The sequence below is a fragment of the Sinohyriopsis cumingii genome, chromosome 14 (assembly GCF_028554795.1).
Source record: "Sinohyriopsis cumingii isolate HCF-2022 chromosome 14, ASM2855479v2, whole genome shotgun sequence".
Classification (NCBI taxonomy): Eukaryota; Metazoa; Mollusca; class Bivalvia; order Unionida; family Unionidae; genus Sinohyriopsis; species Sinohyriopsis cumingii.
The window spans coordinates 37,805,325-37,824,254 of NC_142974.1; the positions used below are offsets into that span (position 1 = coordinate 37,805,325).

General features: G+C 36.9%; 1 protein-coding gene across 1 annotated transcript in view; it reads right to left on the bottom strand.

Moving 5' to 3' along the window:
* Nucleotides 1-562: 562 nt before the first annotated feature.
* LOC149783600 (uncharacterized) overlaps nucleotides 563-18,930 on the bottom strand; it is a 60,101-nt gene continuing 41,733 nt past the window's right edge. The window contains exons 7-8 of the mRNA XM_089932872.1: nucleotides 18,126-18,352; nucleotides 563-715 (exon numbers count right to left, since the gene is read on the bottom strand). Of these exons, the coding sequence (XP_089788998.1) occupies nucleotides 563-715; nucleotides 18,126-18,352 (380 nt within the window). The remainder of the gene's footprint in view (nucleotides 716-18,125; nucleotides 18,353-18,930) is intronic.

Sequence of the window (18,930 nt, forward strand, 5' to 3'; positions counted from 1 at the left end):
GCAAGGTTTCTCACATATTTTTCTTGTCCAAGCCAAGACTCAAATCCATGCCAACAGGTGTCATGTCAGTGATCTGTAAAGGCAAGTGCTCTAGACCACTCAGTCACCGGGAGCCCAAATCATTAGAAAGGCAGCTGCATGTTAAGGGGATTTATAGTTAGAAACTATCGTATGAGCATGTCAATTTACCTATGTTAATAGGTTGCATTTTCCTGTCCATTTGATTGCATTTAATGGAATCCATGACCTAGCCTAAATAATGAGAGACATTAGTAAAATGTTGGGCATTACACTTGAAGGGTGTGCAATTTACTTAGGTTGGAAGGTTGTGTCTTTCAATCCATTTGTCGAGATTTAACGAGATCTGTAACTAAACCTGAACTATGTGAGGCACTAATATAATAATGGGTTTTAAAGTCAGGGACTGTTGTACTTACTTTGGAAGGAAGTTTTTTAATTCACTTCTTGACATTTAATGGGATCTATAACCACACCAAAAATTGTAACAGTATACTGGGGGACTTTAAAATGAGGGACCACTGTAGATGGGTCTACAATTCACTTACTTTGGAAGGCTGTGTTTTTCAATCCATTTGTTGACATCATTAGGAGTCCATTTCCGTACTACAGCTACAGGTGCAGGATGACCAGAGTAGACTGGTTTCCTTGTTGTTACTGCTACAGGTACACCATCCACTGTGTCCATGGTCTCCTCCTGTGTATTCATGTATTTGATCACATGACTACTGTGTTATACAGCTTACATTAACATTAGTTTTATATTAAATCATTAAAAAAACAATACACATGTATGAAGCATTGCATGTCAGTCATTTCACTACAATGTATTATGGTTTCAAGAAACAAAATCAGGGGGTCATTTTTTGTCATGTGATAAAATAATCTTAAATTAATTTTGTGCCAACTCCAAATTAAACAAATCGAACAGTTTTCACTCAAAAGTAGAAATTATTCATCCCACTTCATGAACTTCACTTGAAATTTTTGTGAAGAAACAAAAATTTTCAAGATGACTGCCATGACAGCCATATTGGATGAAAGATCAGCACCATTTTTATTTAGGCCAAGCAGATATTATTATAAGTCTTTTAGTACGAATCCCATGCTAATATTATTGTAAGTCTTTTAGTACGAATCCAATGCTAATATTATTTTAAGTCTTTTAGTACAAATCCCATGCTAGTATGACCATTCCTTCAGCAGTAACAGTAACAAGATTTTCAAGATGGCTGCCATGGAGGCCATAATGGAGGTCAGATTAGCAACATTTTTATTTAGGTCCATCTAGTTATTTTAAGAAGTCTTTTAGAGAAAACCTTATATTGATATGACCATCCATGTAGGAAAAGTACCAATAACAAGATCTTCAAAGTTTCCATTGTAACAGTCATATTGGGCATCAGTTTGGCCAGTTTGCATTGAGGACTAACTAGACATCATAAGTACTTTGGTGAAAACCTCATGTTCAAAAGACCAGAAGTAGTAACAAAATTTTAAACATGGCTGCCATGGTGGCTATATTGGATTTCAGACTGGCACCATTTTCATTTAGGATGAACTAGACATCATAAGAAGTCTTTTAGAAAACCCCATGTTGGTATGATGATCAAATGGTAAGAAGTAGCCATAACACTTTTTTCAAGATGGTCATTGTTGTGGCCATATTGGTTGTCTGAGCTTGACTATTTTTCATTATGACCAACTTGACCAAAGGATAAATGTGTTTGTAAAGTCTGATGACAATCCTCCAAGTAGTTTAGGAGGAGGAGCAATAAAAATCTTAATATATACTAATAATAGACCATCCCATTAGCTCTTCTAGGCTATGACCAGTAGAACTAAAACTTCGCCAGAATTTTCTTAAAGTGGAGGAAGGTTTTACAAAACTAAAAATAGAACTGATTTACAATGCAATCAAACGTGTTTATTACATGTAACAATGAGAGAGAGATTATGTGCCATAACTTTTCATCCACATCACCCTTAATTTACATTGGTAACTTCAAAATGCATTGATAACGACTTACAAAATTTTGAAAAAGCAATTTAATTAAGCTTTAGTTGTAGGGTTTAACATCATTTTATCAGCACATGATAGGCTATACATGGCGGCCATTATTAAGCTCTTCATTTCAAATAAGTATGTAAACTGCTGCTTATCAAATCATGCTTATCAAATCATGTTCTATTTAACATAAATCTGTGTAATAAATTGCATTATCAACCTGCTAGCAGTCTGATTTTCTTATGCTCTAACTATCCATTGTCAAATCTGGTCAAATTTCACATGTATGAACTTAAATGCTTCAGAAATTTAATAGACAGAAAGTCAGATGAGTCAGCATTACTGCAGTAACATTTATGACAATGTTAGAATTAATAAGTACAGTTCAAGATAACAAAAATTAATAGGGATTTATATTTCAATCTACATTACAGAGTAAATGAAGTAATAAAAGGGAAACATTTTTAAAGCCATTTAAAAAAAAGCCAATTATTAATAATCAGTGCAATTAGCAATGCATTTTACAGCCTTGACAAAAACGTGGTTTAGCCATTTAGGGTGATCTACAACACATTATTGATAGATATCATGTGATCAGCTTGTTCATACAAAAGCAGACATTGTTGAAGGGTTTAACGCCATTTTTCAGCACATGATGGGCTATACATGGCGGCCAGTATTAATGGTGGAGGAAGAACCCAGAAAAACCCCGGAAAGAACCACCGACCCTCGAGAAGTTACTGGCAAGCTTTCTCACATACCCACATTGGCCGAATCCAAGACTTGAACCTATGCAGACAGAGGTGAGATGGCAGTGATCCATAACGGAGAGTGTTTTAGGCCACTTGGCCACTTGGGGCCCCTTGCAGAAGTTAAATAAGTGGCCAAAAGGTGCGAACAAGAAAAATTACACTTAGATAAAGTTTTAATAAAGAAGAGGCATATAAAACTGAAGGCTATTTATTGCATAGTAAATACAATCGTACCTATTGATGATACCCATTTCACAACAAAGTTTGCAGAATGAGAGGCATTTCTGTTTAACTGCAAAAGATGATGGGTGATTCTTGCTGGATATGATATTGAGCAGCAGGGAGGGTGTACAGACCAGGTGGCTCAGATAAATTTAACCCTCCCACACAAACTTTCTCCGTAGAAGCCTCAGAAAGCAGAAATAACGCCTCCTACGTAAATTAATCCGCAAAATTTCAACCCAAAGTGTATTTTCAGACATAAAAAAAAATGGCAGCTTTTTGGGGGGGGTATTGTAAAATTTGTTTGCCATAATTGAATTTGGGTTGCAATTTTATGAGTAAATTTGATCAAGACCGACTCGATATCTACTACGAGGATCATGAAGATTAATCGTGACAAAACCGTGTGGTGTTGCCTGAGCGTGACTGAAGAAATTTTTAAACTTATTTATATCCATGTCGCCATTGCACCAAGTTTGATGGATATTCCTTAGCGTGTGAGTATCAACGCCATTGAAAACTGATAAAATATTACAATTATCTCTAATCACCTTTGGAATTTGCGTATATCGCTGTGTCACGTAAATCACATCGGTGTTCTTGTGTCGGCCACGCGAGAATATCCTAGCTGGGTTAGTTTGCTTATCCAGCATCACATCATCGAAAACAACAAGATTATTAGTATCGCCGTCTAAATTTTCCACTGATGGAGATTCATTGATGTCCGTGATAAATTCTATTGTGCCATCCTCAGTATTATCGCTAAATTCTTTTAGTACTTTATAACATCGCTGATCGTCAACGGATGGCGCAACTAAATACAACTTATCCCATTTTAGCCATCTCATTATCAAATTCAACAACAACTGCGTCTTTCCAGAACCGGATGGTCCGATGATTATCATTCTAATCGAATTCGGTAATGCGTCGACGTGTTTCACTTGCTCGCGTTTTTTCGTGGCTGAAAAATCAATTACATTCATGTTATTAGAATATTATGGATTCATATTGTGTTAAGTGTCGCACTCGAACTGCCACACTAAATCCAATCGAAGTTGTCACGCGTAACAACAGGAATGCTATCAAGGGAGAATGTGCGGTTTGTAAGACAATTAAGTTTAGATTTGTAAAAAAAAAAGTAGAACCGGAGGAGACATCGCAACCTCCTTAACAAATCTGCCTGGAACTCCCTGGGCGAAATATCCCGGAGAGAAACATTTACCAGGATATAATTACTGCGGACCTGGTACAAGGCTAGATATAAGACTTAACGATAATAATCAACCAAATCCTGGCGAGGATCCAGTAAACGCCATCGATAACGCATGCTACTATCACGATCTTGCATATCGCAGCGGAGATTTACAACAAAGACATCTCGCTGATATTAAATTAATTCACGCAATAGATGCTATTCCTGATAAAAATTTCAAAGAGAAATTGGCAACTTGGTTAATAAAAGGCGCGATGAAAGGTAAATTAGTACTAGGTGCTGGTAATTTATAATGGAGCAAATATATTATTCTCCGCGAGGATTTTGGCGAGGAAAATCAGCAATAGACAAACTTGCTAAGGCAGCAAAAGTAAAGCAATCTGTCGCTGAATCGTGGTTATCGAGGCAAGCAATTTGGCAAATTTATCTTCCTCCGCCTAAGAAAATATCATATGCGAGTTTCTCTGTCAGTGTCCCTAATGAAGTCCATCAGGCTGATCTTATGTTTCTTCCTTACGATACCGTTGACGGAGTTACATACAAATATGTTCTGACGGTTGTTGATATTGCAAGTAGGTACAAGGAAGCGGAACCGTTATCGAATAAAACAGCAACAGATATTGCTAAGGCGTTTAGCGAAATTTATTCACGATCTCCATTAACATGGCCGAAGCTTCTCCAGGTTGATCCAGGACGAGAATTTCTTGGCGCGGTTACTTCACTGATGAAAAAGAATAATGTTAAAATCCGTCGCGGTATTGTAGGTGTTCATCACAATCAAGCTATCGTTGAGAGATTCAATAAAACTCTTGCAGAACGATTATTCGGATATCAGTACGCGAGAGAATTTATTCAAGATAAACGATCTCACGATTGGGTAACAAGATTACCTCACGTGATTAACGCATTAAATAATGAAGTAACACGAACGATATCAATGAAACCCGCAATTGCAATTACAAAAGCAAAAATACCACTAAAGCGAGATTCTACTATTCCACCGGTACTAGGTAGCGTCACGGTTAGATATTTATATAAAGAAGGAGAAGCTGAAGGTGGCAGAAAAAGAGCAACCGATCCAAACTGGAGTGTTACGACACATAAAATATTGGCAGTAACAAGATCATCAGGAAGACCAGCAATTTATTTTCTAGATTCATCGGCACCACAACGAGGATTTACCAAGGAGGAATTACAAGTAATTCCAAATGATACTCAATTACCGCCATCTTCGTTAATGTGAAATTTAATCCTACCCAACTGAGATAATTTTCTTACTCGAGAAACTGCCAGATAAACTAAATTTGACCAGGAAATTCTATCATCGACGATCCAGACCTGGCCATCTACTGTTAATCCTTGTGATGAATGTATCGTTGCTGCGTATCCGAGTTTCCACGGTGATCTTTCTGCGTTTATTGCATCATTGACAAGATTAATATCAACGAAAATAATATCATTCAAAACTAATATTTTTTCTTCTCCACATGGCAAAATAACATTGATATTTTGTTTCCTAGTATCAGTTGGCCTATAACACAACGGCACCTGCAATGTTGGAAATTTATCACAATGAAGTTTGAATAATATTTCCTGAATAACATCGCGAACAATTTTTCTGCTAGCAACGATCAAATGATCTGGACGCCACAAGGTTAGAAAATTATCCATCGAAGTTTCGTCAATTATTTTTCTCATCACATCACATTGAATTTTATTAGGTTGCAACCGAATCATTTTTTTAAACTCAGTCAATAAATTATCATTAGATCTATAATCAGCATCAATCTCCTCATAATAATCTACAAAATTTCTAAGCCATCCATGTGGAGATTCACCATCAATAGGATCCGGTTGTCCATGATCACCGCACATTATTACTGCGGTGTTTTTTTCTTCTAGCCAACCCAGGAATAATTTTAACACAACTAAATTTACCGTGCAAATTTCATCAAATATTATAATCTTGTTGATATATTTGTTTCCCATTCGAGCTGGATCCCACAATCCACCGCTATACTTGAAATAACTATGATACGTACAAGAATTAACGCCACGTTGTTTTATTTCTCGCGCTAATCTATGAGTTGGAGTCAACACGATCATATCAGATTTTGAAAATAAATTTATCGCTCGTGTTGTTTTACCACTACCGCCAGGACCATTTAGGTAAACGAATTTGTTTCGTGAAATTGGATCAAACACTGATACTGCTGTTGATACTTCATCGCATTTATCTTTATGAAATTTATCGCAATCTTCTACATCCGCGTCCTCACAATAATCTAGAATATCCTCGTTTTTTATTCTCCAAGTTCCCCAGGAACCATCGGTGATTAAATTTTCCAATCTACATTGAAATTTCTTATTGATATAAAATGAATCCGTTGCAACCCTTACCGCGATATCAGAAAATTTATTTATCATCGACAGCAAATTAATACTCACATAAGCTAGCATCGATGATCTTAAATGAGTATACTGCGCTGACTCTCCATCGAGATAAGTTATCACTGTTCCTAATTTTTCTCCATCAATAATAATATTTTCTCTGTTGCAAAATATTCCACGCGACACTGTATCAGCAATAATAAAATCCATCTCAGCATCATTGATAAATAACCTAGCGTGTCTGTGTTTATGATCAACTGATCCTCCTTGAGTAAATTTACCAATTATTTTTCTTCCAATATCTTTCGCGTTCTCACAATCTGTCGGCAACCACACCTCGGTCTGCTTTCTATACGATATAATTGCTTCACTTACCGTCAATGATATTAACATCGACGAATCCAACATAAATCTCAACAATACCGTAGGGACCCATCTGCGTTGAGATAAATGCCGACCAAACCAAATATAACAAATTTTATGCAAATTTTCAGCAAGTTCGAATGAAGTAACATGAGCGAATCCTGTCATTACAAAATCGGGTAACGGTCCGTTAATTGCAACTCTAGTCATCTCGTTGGTGGGATGACCGAATTTAGCAAAGTAATCTGCACAATCACCATATCCAAGGAAACTTCCAGGGTAGCACGCGCTCATGTCAACGGAAATCATATCCTCGAAATAATACTTGGTATTCCATAATCCTCCATGGCCGTATTCGATACAGCTAAGTTGAATATCATTAAGAAACTCATTTCTCGTAGGTTTCCACGAATTTCTTTCTCTAGCAGCATGAGCAGCAACAGACGAAATGGTAAAGCAATTTGTCAGTAATCGATCTGGATTTGATGAATACTTCTCCGCGATATTTTTCATCGCTTCATGCAGTATTTCATTACGGTAAATATCTCCGCGTGGCAAGATAAATTGATCGTATCTTTCTTCGCTAGAAAATAACCAAATCGATATTGGATCGGACTTGGCTAATAGTTTGATAAACCTAAACATTGCATCGGAACTATCTTTGGATTCCACGGGATAAAACTTAACAACACGATCTCGCGGGAATATCATTACCGACTGACTCCACGCATGTGAATTATGATCAACAATTTCGATTGGTGTTCCTCGAGAATTATACGGCGATGAATATAATATTTCACCCGATAGTGTTTTAACCGTAATAGGAAATTTAAGTTTCTTACTTAACGCAGCAACATCATCGATTGATGCGCCATCAGTAACTGTCTTTGCCCATGAATTAATTTTATCCAATCTCAATTGGGTCAGACCGGATCCGCGACGAGCATTTTTCATATGCTCGATAACGCGCTCAGCTACGCAGTTTATCATCGGAGATTCCCTCATCGCAGGTAGATTTTTTGCATCAGGATTATTATTCAGCCGATAAATTCCATAGACAACAGCACTAGAAGGATACGCCCTAGCATAATAAGGACCATCAATCCCCAGCAGCAATCCTGGTTTCGAATTTTTATCAAGAACAACATTTTTCTTACCGCCGCGTACCGGATCTCGTTTATCACGAATAATCCAAATGTCATCGGGCATTTGTGCAATAAATTTTATTCCGAAAATAAATCTCTCTTCTTTGTGTGAGTTTTTTATATGTTCGATTATCTTCTTCGCTCGCTCTAGATTCATCGTAGCATCAACAAAGTTAGTTTTCCATGTCGACCAAACATGAATCGCTCCATCATCAAAAAATTCCTTCTTCGCACTATCAACTTCAGGAATGATATATTCTGCCTCATCGAGATCAAATAAATCCATTATTATATTTTAGACAAATATCTAAATATAATGAAGCAATGCGCGTGGATAACAGTCGGATCAACAAAGTCATGTGACAAATCCTGCAGAGGTGAATATTGTGGCGCTCATATATACGAAATTCGACGAGGCAACAAAGGACCACAACGATGTTTAGTTTGCCAAGTTGGTATTCGAGGAAAGACAAGATTATGTTTCTCCTGTGGAGGGAAAAAATATCGTGAGTTACGGAGATATTATGAAAAAAGATCCTCCTCGGTAATAAAATGCGAAGAAGATTATATTAATCGTTTCAAAGCAAATTTCGATTTAAACAAAGAGAATATCATATATGGAAATGAAATCAACGATTCCCATGAGTGAATATAAATCGCATCCCATCATCGAAGGTTACGAAGCATCTGAGGATGGTAATGTCAGAAACATCAAAACAAAGAAACGTGTTGGTAGTATTTGTAATTCGGGATATCTCAAATTTACAGTCCATAAAAGAAATGAAAGAACAGAATGTTATTCGAATCATAGATTTATATTCGAATGCTACAAAGGACCAATAGAGAGAGGACTTGTTATCGACCACATTGACGGTAATAAACTTAACAATAAACTTTCCAATCTGCGCGCGGTAACCCAGAGTGAAAATTCAAGATTTGGTAATAACCGTGGATTTCCTAATTATTCGAAGACTGTTAAATCAGTGAATCAAGCAACAGGTGAGGAAATCGCGTTTACATCGATGAGTGCAGCAGCAAAACATTTCTTTATTGAACCACGATCAGTACAATTTGTGGCAGAAGGAAAATATAACGCAACATTTTCTTATGATGCTGATTCATGGATCAAATTCTCCTACGTACCAATAATATTTGATTCGGAGAGTGACGAAGAATAATTGAATATCTCCGCAAAACAAAAAAAAAAGATTAATTTTTTGAAAATTCTCCTGGGTTTTATTTATTTTTTTCGCCCATTTTTCCCACGGATACAGATTTGGAAAATCTCACTTGCGATTTAAAAATCGGGAATCAGAGATTCTCACGATTTCACCAAAAGATTGATACTTACAGTTTCTCCTCGTATATCAAGTAAATTTCCTTTCTGATCCGTTAGTTTGAAATTTATTCTTGACAAAAATCGATTATGACATCGCAGGTAAAACGGATTCATTGGTTCCTTGATTATCAAATAACCGGGAGATGCGCTAGGTGAAAATGAATACAATATAAAACCCTGATTCGCTTGATTCGACACTGACGAATCAACATTATAACTACCCTCGACAACATCCGCGTGAAGATAAATCGCGATAACTTCCGTTATATTAACGATACCCGGCGATATGTGCCGTCCACCTTTGTCAGGATCGTTATTGTGTTTAAGAATCAATTCTGAATGTATTTTTTTGGTCCATGAAGCATGTAATTTCGGAAATAAATCATCGATGGTATCAGTGACGGATTTTCTCATCGCATCAAAATCAGAATTGGGAAATTTGAAATTTGGCAGTGTTTCCTCGGTTAATTCAAATACTCTCATGAATTTTTGTTTTTCACCCGAGTTCTTGATCAACTCAAATTTGCTGATAGGAAGAACATATTCGGCAATTGATATATCGTCGACTATCGCCCGAATAAACATATCATGATAATATTCAATATCATTCGCGAGTTGATTTAAAATTTTCACGTGCTTTATAATTTCGCTACATGAACTAGATTTATTTAGGATGCATTCATGAAATGATCCTCGCAATAAATTTAATTGTAATTCGTGTTCTTGAATAAACTCGTCTAATGTTCTTCTTACCAAGATACCGTCTATGGGGGCTATTATCCTGTTAATGTGGGTAGCGTCGAAGATTTTCATATCTGGGGGGATTTTAGGAAGAGGCAACCATGAGAGAATTCTTTCGTTAATAAAAGTGAAAGCGAACATTACCAGGTTAAATTTGTGGTTATTCATGAGATTGATGGCGCTGTGGATCAAAGGTTTGTGTTTGATATCTCCATACCATCCTTCGTCGGTTGTAAAATCTTCCTTTTTTGGTTCCGGTAGTTCTGGAAGAGTTTCATCATACCAACCTGGAATAATAACATCCGATTTCTTTGGTTTTATCAGAGGTGCGACCTCGGGCCAACCTAATATATTCCTGATCGATGATTGGTAAATATCTACCACGTACGGTGATTTCACTTCTATCATTGACGATAGTGTTGGATCATGTGAAGATATCTTTATTCCTGGAGTAGCATCGCCGGTTAAATTTGATATTCTAGTGGTAAACTCATTATTCAGCTGATCAATTTCATAACTGCCCGTTGGTATACCAACAACGATCCAATCGGGTGTTCCATCGGGTTTATTTTTATTTGCAAAAACAAGTGAATTATTTGGCATCAAATTACCGAATGATTTCGATCTAACATTAGGCCAGCTGTTGTAGACGCGCAATTGTGTTAATGCAATTTCGTTAACGCTAATTGGTGTTGAGAAATTAATACTAAACTCGGGTTTCGTTGAACTTAGCGATATTAACGTTGTTGTTGGTGGTGTCGTGTTTGTCACGATCTGGGCTAACTCGGACATTATTAATATTCATTTGTTCAATCTCCGAGTAAATACTAATCATTGAAGAAAATTCTAGATCGGATATAATACCATCGTTGAGACTTTCAGAAAGTAACAATGATAACTTCGAGTACGCGTCACTTACCTTAGTTAGTTTACTTTTGTACGAAGATAACTTTTCACTTGTGCACGATGATATTTTTTTCGCGATGATATTAAGAACACCCGCGATTGCTGTTGCTGACGAGATTATTATTGTTGCTGCAATTGGCGCTATCATTGTTACCGCGGATAGAATTATTCCTGCACCAGCGACCACGGCCGATACCGCGTAAACAGCAACATCAATGATAACTAATTTGCGCTGGTATTTATTTATTTTTGTTTGATAATCGTCAAGTTGTTTTCGCAACGAATCCTGCCATGATCGCGCAAGATTATATCGATAATCCGATGCGGTCATTTATTAGTTATTTATCATTCCAAATCAACAGGGAAAAATAACCTTTCATAATCCGAAATACGTTCGGCTAAAAATTCGAAAACTATACTATAACCAATTGGTCCCATATTGGTTCTATCTGGTGGTTCCAGCACAAATGTATTCTCGTAACCTGTGTACATAATATAATTAAAAAATTCACCAAAAATTTTACCACCTGCGGCTATTATTTTAAAACCTATCGGAGATTGAATGAATATTCGATAATATCCACTAATTGGCGGGTTAAATGTAAATTTGTTATTCACGGGTGTCCACCATGCCTCTTTTCGTACCTCTACCACAAGTGGCACACTACAGGTAAGATTTTTTGTTTCTACTTCCTTTGGTATCGAAATTCGCGATAATCTTCCAAGGTTCATTGACGATATTTTTGTGGTTATTTCGATAATTTCCTTACCTAATTGCTTTACGTCAGTGGCGTGACCAGTTTTATCGACGGATTGGTCAATCTTTGCTATTGTAGCGAGAAGTTTCGTGTTTAAATCTTGAATTTTTTCGTCGTACGTTGATGTATCGACCTTTTGACGCGCTAATTCACGTACCACGTTAATTTCATCGTTGATGGATTTTATTTGTCCTTGCATCGCGTTAATTCCCCTAGTAAATTCAGGAACAACAACATTGCCGAGTTTAATAATTTCCTCGTTGATTTTTTTGTTGAGATCGTCGATCGATGGTTTCTGACCCATCGAGATATTTACTTCGTTAATTTCGGCAAGAATATTAGTAATTTCCTCGTTGATTTTTTTTATTTTTTTGTTGAGATCGTCGATTGATGTTTTATCGATTTTCTGACTCATCGAGATATTTACTTCGTTAATTTCGGCAAGAATATTAGTAATTTCCTCGTTGATTTTTTTTATTTTCTCGCTAAGATCGTCATCGGCTTTCTTATTTGCTAGTTCGTTTGCGGCGGAGGAAGTATCACTGGATGTTTTTATATTCTCGTCAAATTTTTTGCTAAATTTATCTAAAGCATCGTCAAGTTTTTTAAGGTCGTTATTTAGCCTATTAAGTCTTTTTGTCATTCTATCTTGAAGATCGTCGTGTAATGCTTTATCGGCCTTCAGGGGTAACTTTGCTATAATATCGGCGATATCAGCAATAGATTTTAATACCATCTCCGATTGGCGAGTAAATTGACTAATGTGATCGCGGTATTCGTCTCGCTTGATTATGTCAGTTATTTTAACGTTGCTAGTTTGTAATCGCCCTTCGGTATTTTGAAAAACAGCAACTTCACCAGGATCCACCTCTGACAGTGATAAAAGATTGTTAATATCGCTCTTGGTTGCAAACTTTGATGTATCGATGTCGACTGCATCTTTTTTTTCTTTCCTAAAGAGAGATCTACCGTAAATGTCAACCATGATATTTATCTACGGTATATTCAAATAAAATTTTGCGAAAAGGACGAGATGATTTTGAAATTGCATCAAGGACGTTAATTGTCTCCCGGCCGCATATTGGTGGATCTACTAGTGTTTGTGTTGGAAGTGTTGAATACCAAACCGGAAGTTTTAATTTTGACACATATTTGATAAATTCATTCGGCGGTGCTAATCCGTATGAATCGAAATAAATAACTTCGCGAGGATTAATCGCGTAAGCAACCCAGTGAGTGCCAGGACCGGAATTTTTATCGAGATTTATTATTCCTGTCTCGGTGGGATTTGGTTTGTCCGGTAGTTGATCTCGCATAAATACGCCTCTAAAAAATTTTATTTTCTTTTTTTTTACTTCGTTGATTAAATCTAAATTTGAGGTTGGTAAGCTCGACTTAACCCGGATCCGTACGGGGGTCGTCTTAGGTAAAGGCCGGATCCTTGTCGTTGTTGCTGCGTCATCATTTTTGCGAGAAGAAGGGGTAAGAGAAGTCCGCCCTTTTTTTTACGATATCCCTTTCCCATAATTTTTCCAACAACTTTTCCTGCTATTGCAGAACCCGCCCCACCAAGTGCACCTAATCCTATTGTTTTTGCAATCAGGGGAGCCGCTGCAGCTATTAATCCTGGAATAGCGGCGAATAAGGGAAAAATACCACCTATTTTGATCATATCTCTGATCGCCCCTATTGAGATATTCAGACGAATACCAGTATTTGCCGATCTGGCTTTGGTGAAATGTCCGTGTTGATTTTTAGTTAACGATAGTTTGTTAGGTCCACCGTGAAGTTGATTACTTTTCAAAGTTAAACTTAAACCTCGTCGCGCTGCTGTTGCTGATTGAAGTTTTTTTACCTGACCGGGGGTCAGAGTAACACTGACGTGATCGTATGGCATATTAATAATCACTTTATCTAAATTTAGAATTTGTTACATGTTCTCTACGGGTGCATCGATGACTCTCATTCTACCACTGATACCCTCCAGGATCATTGTTCTATCGCTGAGAATTACTGCGATTGCTCTTGCTGGTCCTCCTGTGTTAATTCTGGCTTTGAAATGAATATCAACAACCGACTGCTTTACTAAATCGAGATGTTCCAGGGAAAAATAATAGATAGGATAGAGTGTATTAAAATCTAGTTGTGATATTTGCAATCCGGTATCAATATTTTGATCGCGTCCCATAAAACTTAGTAATCGATGATACGCGCGTGCCGTGGAATTGGTGGCATAATCGATGGCTATTTCCTCGGTTGGCTCCTGTTGGCCATTTATTCTTAATGATATGTTTGTTGCCCCAAATCGATCAAATATCATGTGACTATGCAGTTGATCATTTCTATCTACAGATTGAAGGGCAACAAAGATATGTCTAGGTGCAGAAGAACCTTGTTGTGAAGCAATTCGCCAGGTAAATATTCCGTTAATATCAATATCGTAGGAGTCAGTCATAGTTGTCAGCCAGGACATAACGGATTTTCCACCTTGATTCATAAATGATAATAATTTTTCTTCTATGATCATCGATGGTGTTATTGCTGGCATCCACAAGGTAATTCTTTCAAGGACAACTTTGCCGATATCAAGGGGATCTACACTTGCACCTCGCCAGATGGCTCTGTCATCATTGACATCTCGAACGAAAGATATCGTATGCTTCGCTCCGTAAATAACTTTTCTGAAATGTCTGCAAAATCCAAAAATATGAGATAACGGAATTGCGCAGGAAAATCTTAAACTCGGACCAACCAACATAAGTTTTCGCGTGGCAAATCCGAGATTGTAATTGTCATTGACGCCAGTTATTAAAGCCATCTGGGTGGCTGGATTACCAGTTGGATCATTTGGTACAGCGATGTTATACCGATTATGTTCCGCTTCATTAGAATTATCCTTCGCGAACATCATACTAGGACCGGCTGATCTGGTAAAATCATCCGAATATCTTGCTAATCCTATGATCGTCGTTGCTATATCAACATTATTCGTGATTGACTCAATCTCTTTTCCATCGATCATGTAAGTGGCACTCTTGAATAATGACATAATGCCGTTATTGACAAATCCAACTTTAAAATCTGCTCCAAAGTTGGTATCGTTGGCTCTAACAAGCCTTCCAACAAATTCGATATACGCCTCAGATGGAAGAAAATATCTTGTTGTATCGTGGACTTGAATTTCCTTTCGATTTCTTGAATCTGGCTCAACTACCTCGTACGAGAAATACTGGAAATCTCGCATTGATGTATCCATACCTACTGGTTCATCCATGTTAAATACTTCATTTGACACTTGTGAGAACATTTATTATTAATAATATCGTCTAAAACGAAGACCATCACCTGAAACGAAACTTGTATTTGCTAGATTTGTCCTAGCAACATTCTGCGCTAGATTTGTATTAGCAACTTCCTGCGCTAGATTTGTTATAGCAGCTTCCTGTGCTAGATCATTTATTTTTTTATTTGCCGCATCATTTATGGCCTTACTGACTTCGGGTGGCATTTCTCTGGTAATGGGTAATTTGACGGGTTGCTTTTTACGTACTAAACTTAATATTTTATCTTTGATAGCGTTGAAGCCTTTACTGGCCAAATTACCGATACCAGAAATGGCAGTCTCGCCGATCTTTCCTATCGCTTTCAACCCAAATTGCTTAATCACGGGTCCAATTTTAGGTATTACTCGCGTGACAAGACTTCCAACGATATCGCCGAATCCATTACCGTGAATATATTTGTATACTGGCAATCGAGAGTTTACTATGCGGACCTGTCTTGGTCTGCGTTGATTTTTGTGAATAATCATATTATTTCAATTATGTTGTTTTAATCGATAAGCTCATCAACAAACTCCTTATAAATGTGAGAATCGATGATACCACCACGGAATAATCGCTGACAAATATCTGATGCTTCGTTGACTATCTCACGGGAGTTATTTCCGGCTCGCTTTCCTCCGATTAATACTTCAAGACGAGAAACATCGTTGACAACACTGTCGGGGCAAACTGAATATCCACTTCCATATCCTTTTCCTAATGGATCCGGTTTTGGAGATTCCAATGGCGTTACGTAGAATAAATCGTCTGACGGCGTTGAAGATGTCCCTGACGACGATAACCCTGACAGCGTTGAAGATGTCCCTGACAATGACCTTGGTGGCAAATCCCCTGTAGGACTATCTTGTTTAGGATATTTTTCCCTTATAGTAAGATAAGGACTTATTTCAGCTTTTTCAGGAGTACCACTCCTCTCAGGTGGCGAATATGGTTCTTGTGGACGAAGTGATGGAAATGGTGTTGGTCTGCCTGAATGCAACGTTGAATAATATTCAGATATACCTCTCGAAATTTCCGGATCAAGTAAATGGCTTACCCTCTCTCTCTTAGGTGGCGAAATTGTATTTCTCGTACTCGCAGTTTTGTAATTACCAACATCCGATATAAATTTCCCAAAATCTTCATCGGAATATCTTACTGGTTTTCCTAAACTACCAAAATACATTATCGCATACCAATCAACATTTTTAACTTTATCAGCATCAAATTCTTTTCGCAAAAAGAATCTTTTATTTTCCGTAGAATCATCCGCAGTCATTTGAACTACTGAATCATAGTTGCCAAGTAAATACAACTTGTTTGTATTCAAATAATTATCCGCTGTTACACTAGGATCAATTGTAAACGAACTAATAGCCGGTGATGATATAAATTCGGGAACAATTATTGGTTCATCACTCTGATCTTTTTTCTTTTTTGGTTTTCTTTCCTTTTTCTGAGGTGGAGTTTTTTCTTTTGGTCTAGCTCCTAATTCCTCTGGTTGAAATATTGGCTCCTGTGGTTGAATATCTTCCTGTGATGTTTCTTTTCTCCCTCGTGTTTTAGTTTTTTCTTTTCTTTCTTGTTGTTTTCTTTCTTTCTCTTGCTGTTTTCTTTCTTTCTCTTGCTGTTTTCTTTCTTCCGCCATTTGTTTATTATGACCATATCTATCGTCTGCTGCTGCCATAAATCTTCTAAAAGATGGATCCCTTTCACTCGCTTGCGTTTTTCCATCATAAATTCTAAATAACATACTAAACCAACTTTTACGAGTTGGATATCTTCCTCTTCCTATATCAGACAAATAATCATTTCGAATACTGAACATATCTTCAGCAAGTTGACCAAATTGATCTAAACTATATATCGTAGATAGCGGTTGTGATATTATATTCCATCCCTCATCGGTGAAATTTTCTCTTAAATCATCGATATCAAATTTCCTTTTTTTTACTTCAGGTTTTCTCCCTCTAGGTCTTGCTTCAGTTTTTCCTTTACGACCTACTTTAAAGGCAATTGCAGGTTGTCCACCCTGTTGCGCTGCCGCTGCTGCTATTGCTAATCGATCGGGTAATGTTCGTGATTGCTCCTCAATACCTTTCAACGCACGAAAAATTCCACGTTTTCTGGCTTCCTCATCTTCCTTATCTTTTTCGTCACCATATACAGTTTGTTCAATTGTTTTAGTAACTGGCTTCAACCATTTTGCCGAAGTTTCTAAAATTCCATGTTGCATATCTTCGTAACCACGAACATTTTTCTTAAATAATTGTTTTGTCGGAATAAACTTCTTTAATGCCGCTAATTGCTCTCGCGCTAATCTGGCAGAATGAGGTTCTCCAACTGTGCTAGTTTTCCGGCTCATCTTATTTTCAAAGATATTGTTTTATTGTGAAATAAAATTAATATCCGCAGCCCACCATAATTCAATTATGGCACAAACAAATTTTACAATACCCCCCCCCCCAAAAATGCTGTTTTTTTTTATGCCCGAAAATGCACTTTGGGTTGAAATTTTGCGGATTAATTTGCGTAGGAGGCTTTATTTCTGCTTTCTGAGGCTTCTACGGAGAAATGTTTGGTAGGAGGGTTAAATTTATCTGAGCCACCTGGTCTGTACACCCTCCCTGCTGCTGATATTGGCTTCAAGACCCTTGCTGGATGTAATATTGAGTACAGGACATTTGCTGGATAAAATATTGACTATAGGACTTTTGATGGACATAATATTGAATGCAGGTGTTTTGATGGACTGAATATTGACTGCAAGATTCATGATGGATCCCATATACAGTGAGGGACTAGTATACTTTACTATATATATATATATATATATATATATATATATATATATATATATATATATATGCAATGTTTTTAAATATAGCAACAAAGATTTAAATGAAGAACAAATTGAAGAGTCATAGCTTTCTATTTTCTACTTACATATTGGCTTTTAATGGGTACAACTTTAGGTTCTACACCTTCATTTCCATAGCAGATAGATATCTCACGAATGAGCTCTTTAATCTTTACTTCAAAAGGATATTTTCCACTGAACTCATAAAAAAGCTTTGCTCCAATAAGGAAGCCTAGCCATCCATCTGGTTGGTAACCTCTTTCCATCTTCAGAGGAACAATTTTCTTTCTCAGCTGAAATGCATACTCTGCTTCTGTAAAAAAAGGGTGTCCTTTAGTATAGCAGTTAATGCATCCATACAACGTTACAGTTGTTAATTCCCAATTCATAGATAACCAACTCCACCAAATGTTGCAGTATATACAAACAACTGAATTTACTTTAAATAAGAGTTTTTGCTTTAATAAAGTCTCATATTTATACAATAAGATTTTGACGATTTTCCACTTATATCAGTGTTACAAAAATTTAAGTACACCTTGCTACACTGTGAAATAATGCCTAAACTTAGCTCTTTTGCTGGGGAATGATGTAATTGATTTTACTATTCATGACATTACCACACACAGTTAGTAATTTAGGGTGAGAGAGGTAATCAACAAGCTAACAGGTACAATCCACTCTTGGAGTGAAGCTGAGTAAGAAATTACACCTGCTGAGAGAAGTACAACTAGATGCATATAATTTCACTGGAATAGTTCTACACTGAATTACACTTAAAAACACCCTCAATCAGTATGAGTGAAATATAGTTAATACAGTATTTACTATATTCCTATACTAATGACAGGTCAAGCCATCTCTACTCTGGCTATTCATCAACTGAAGTAC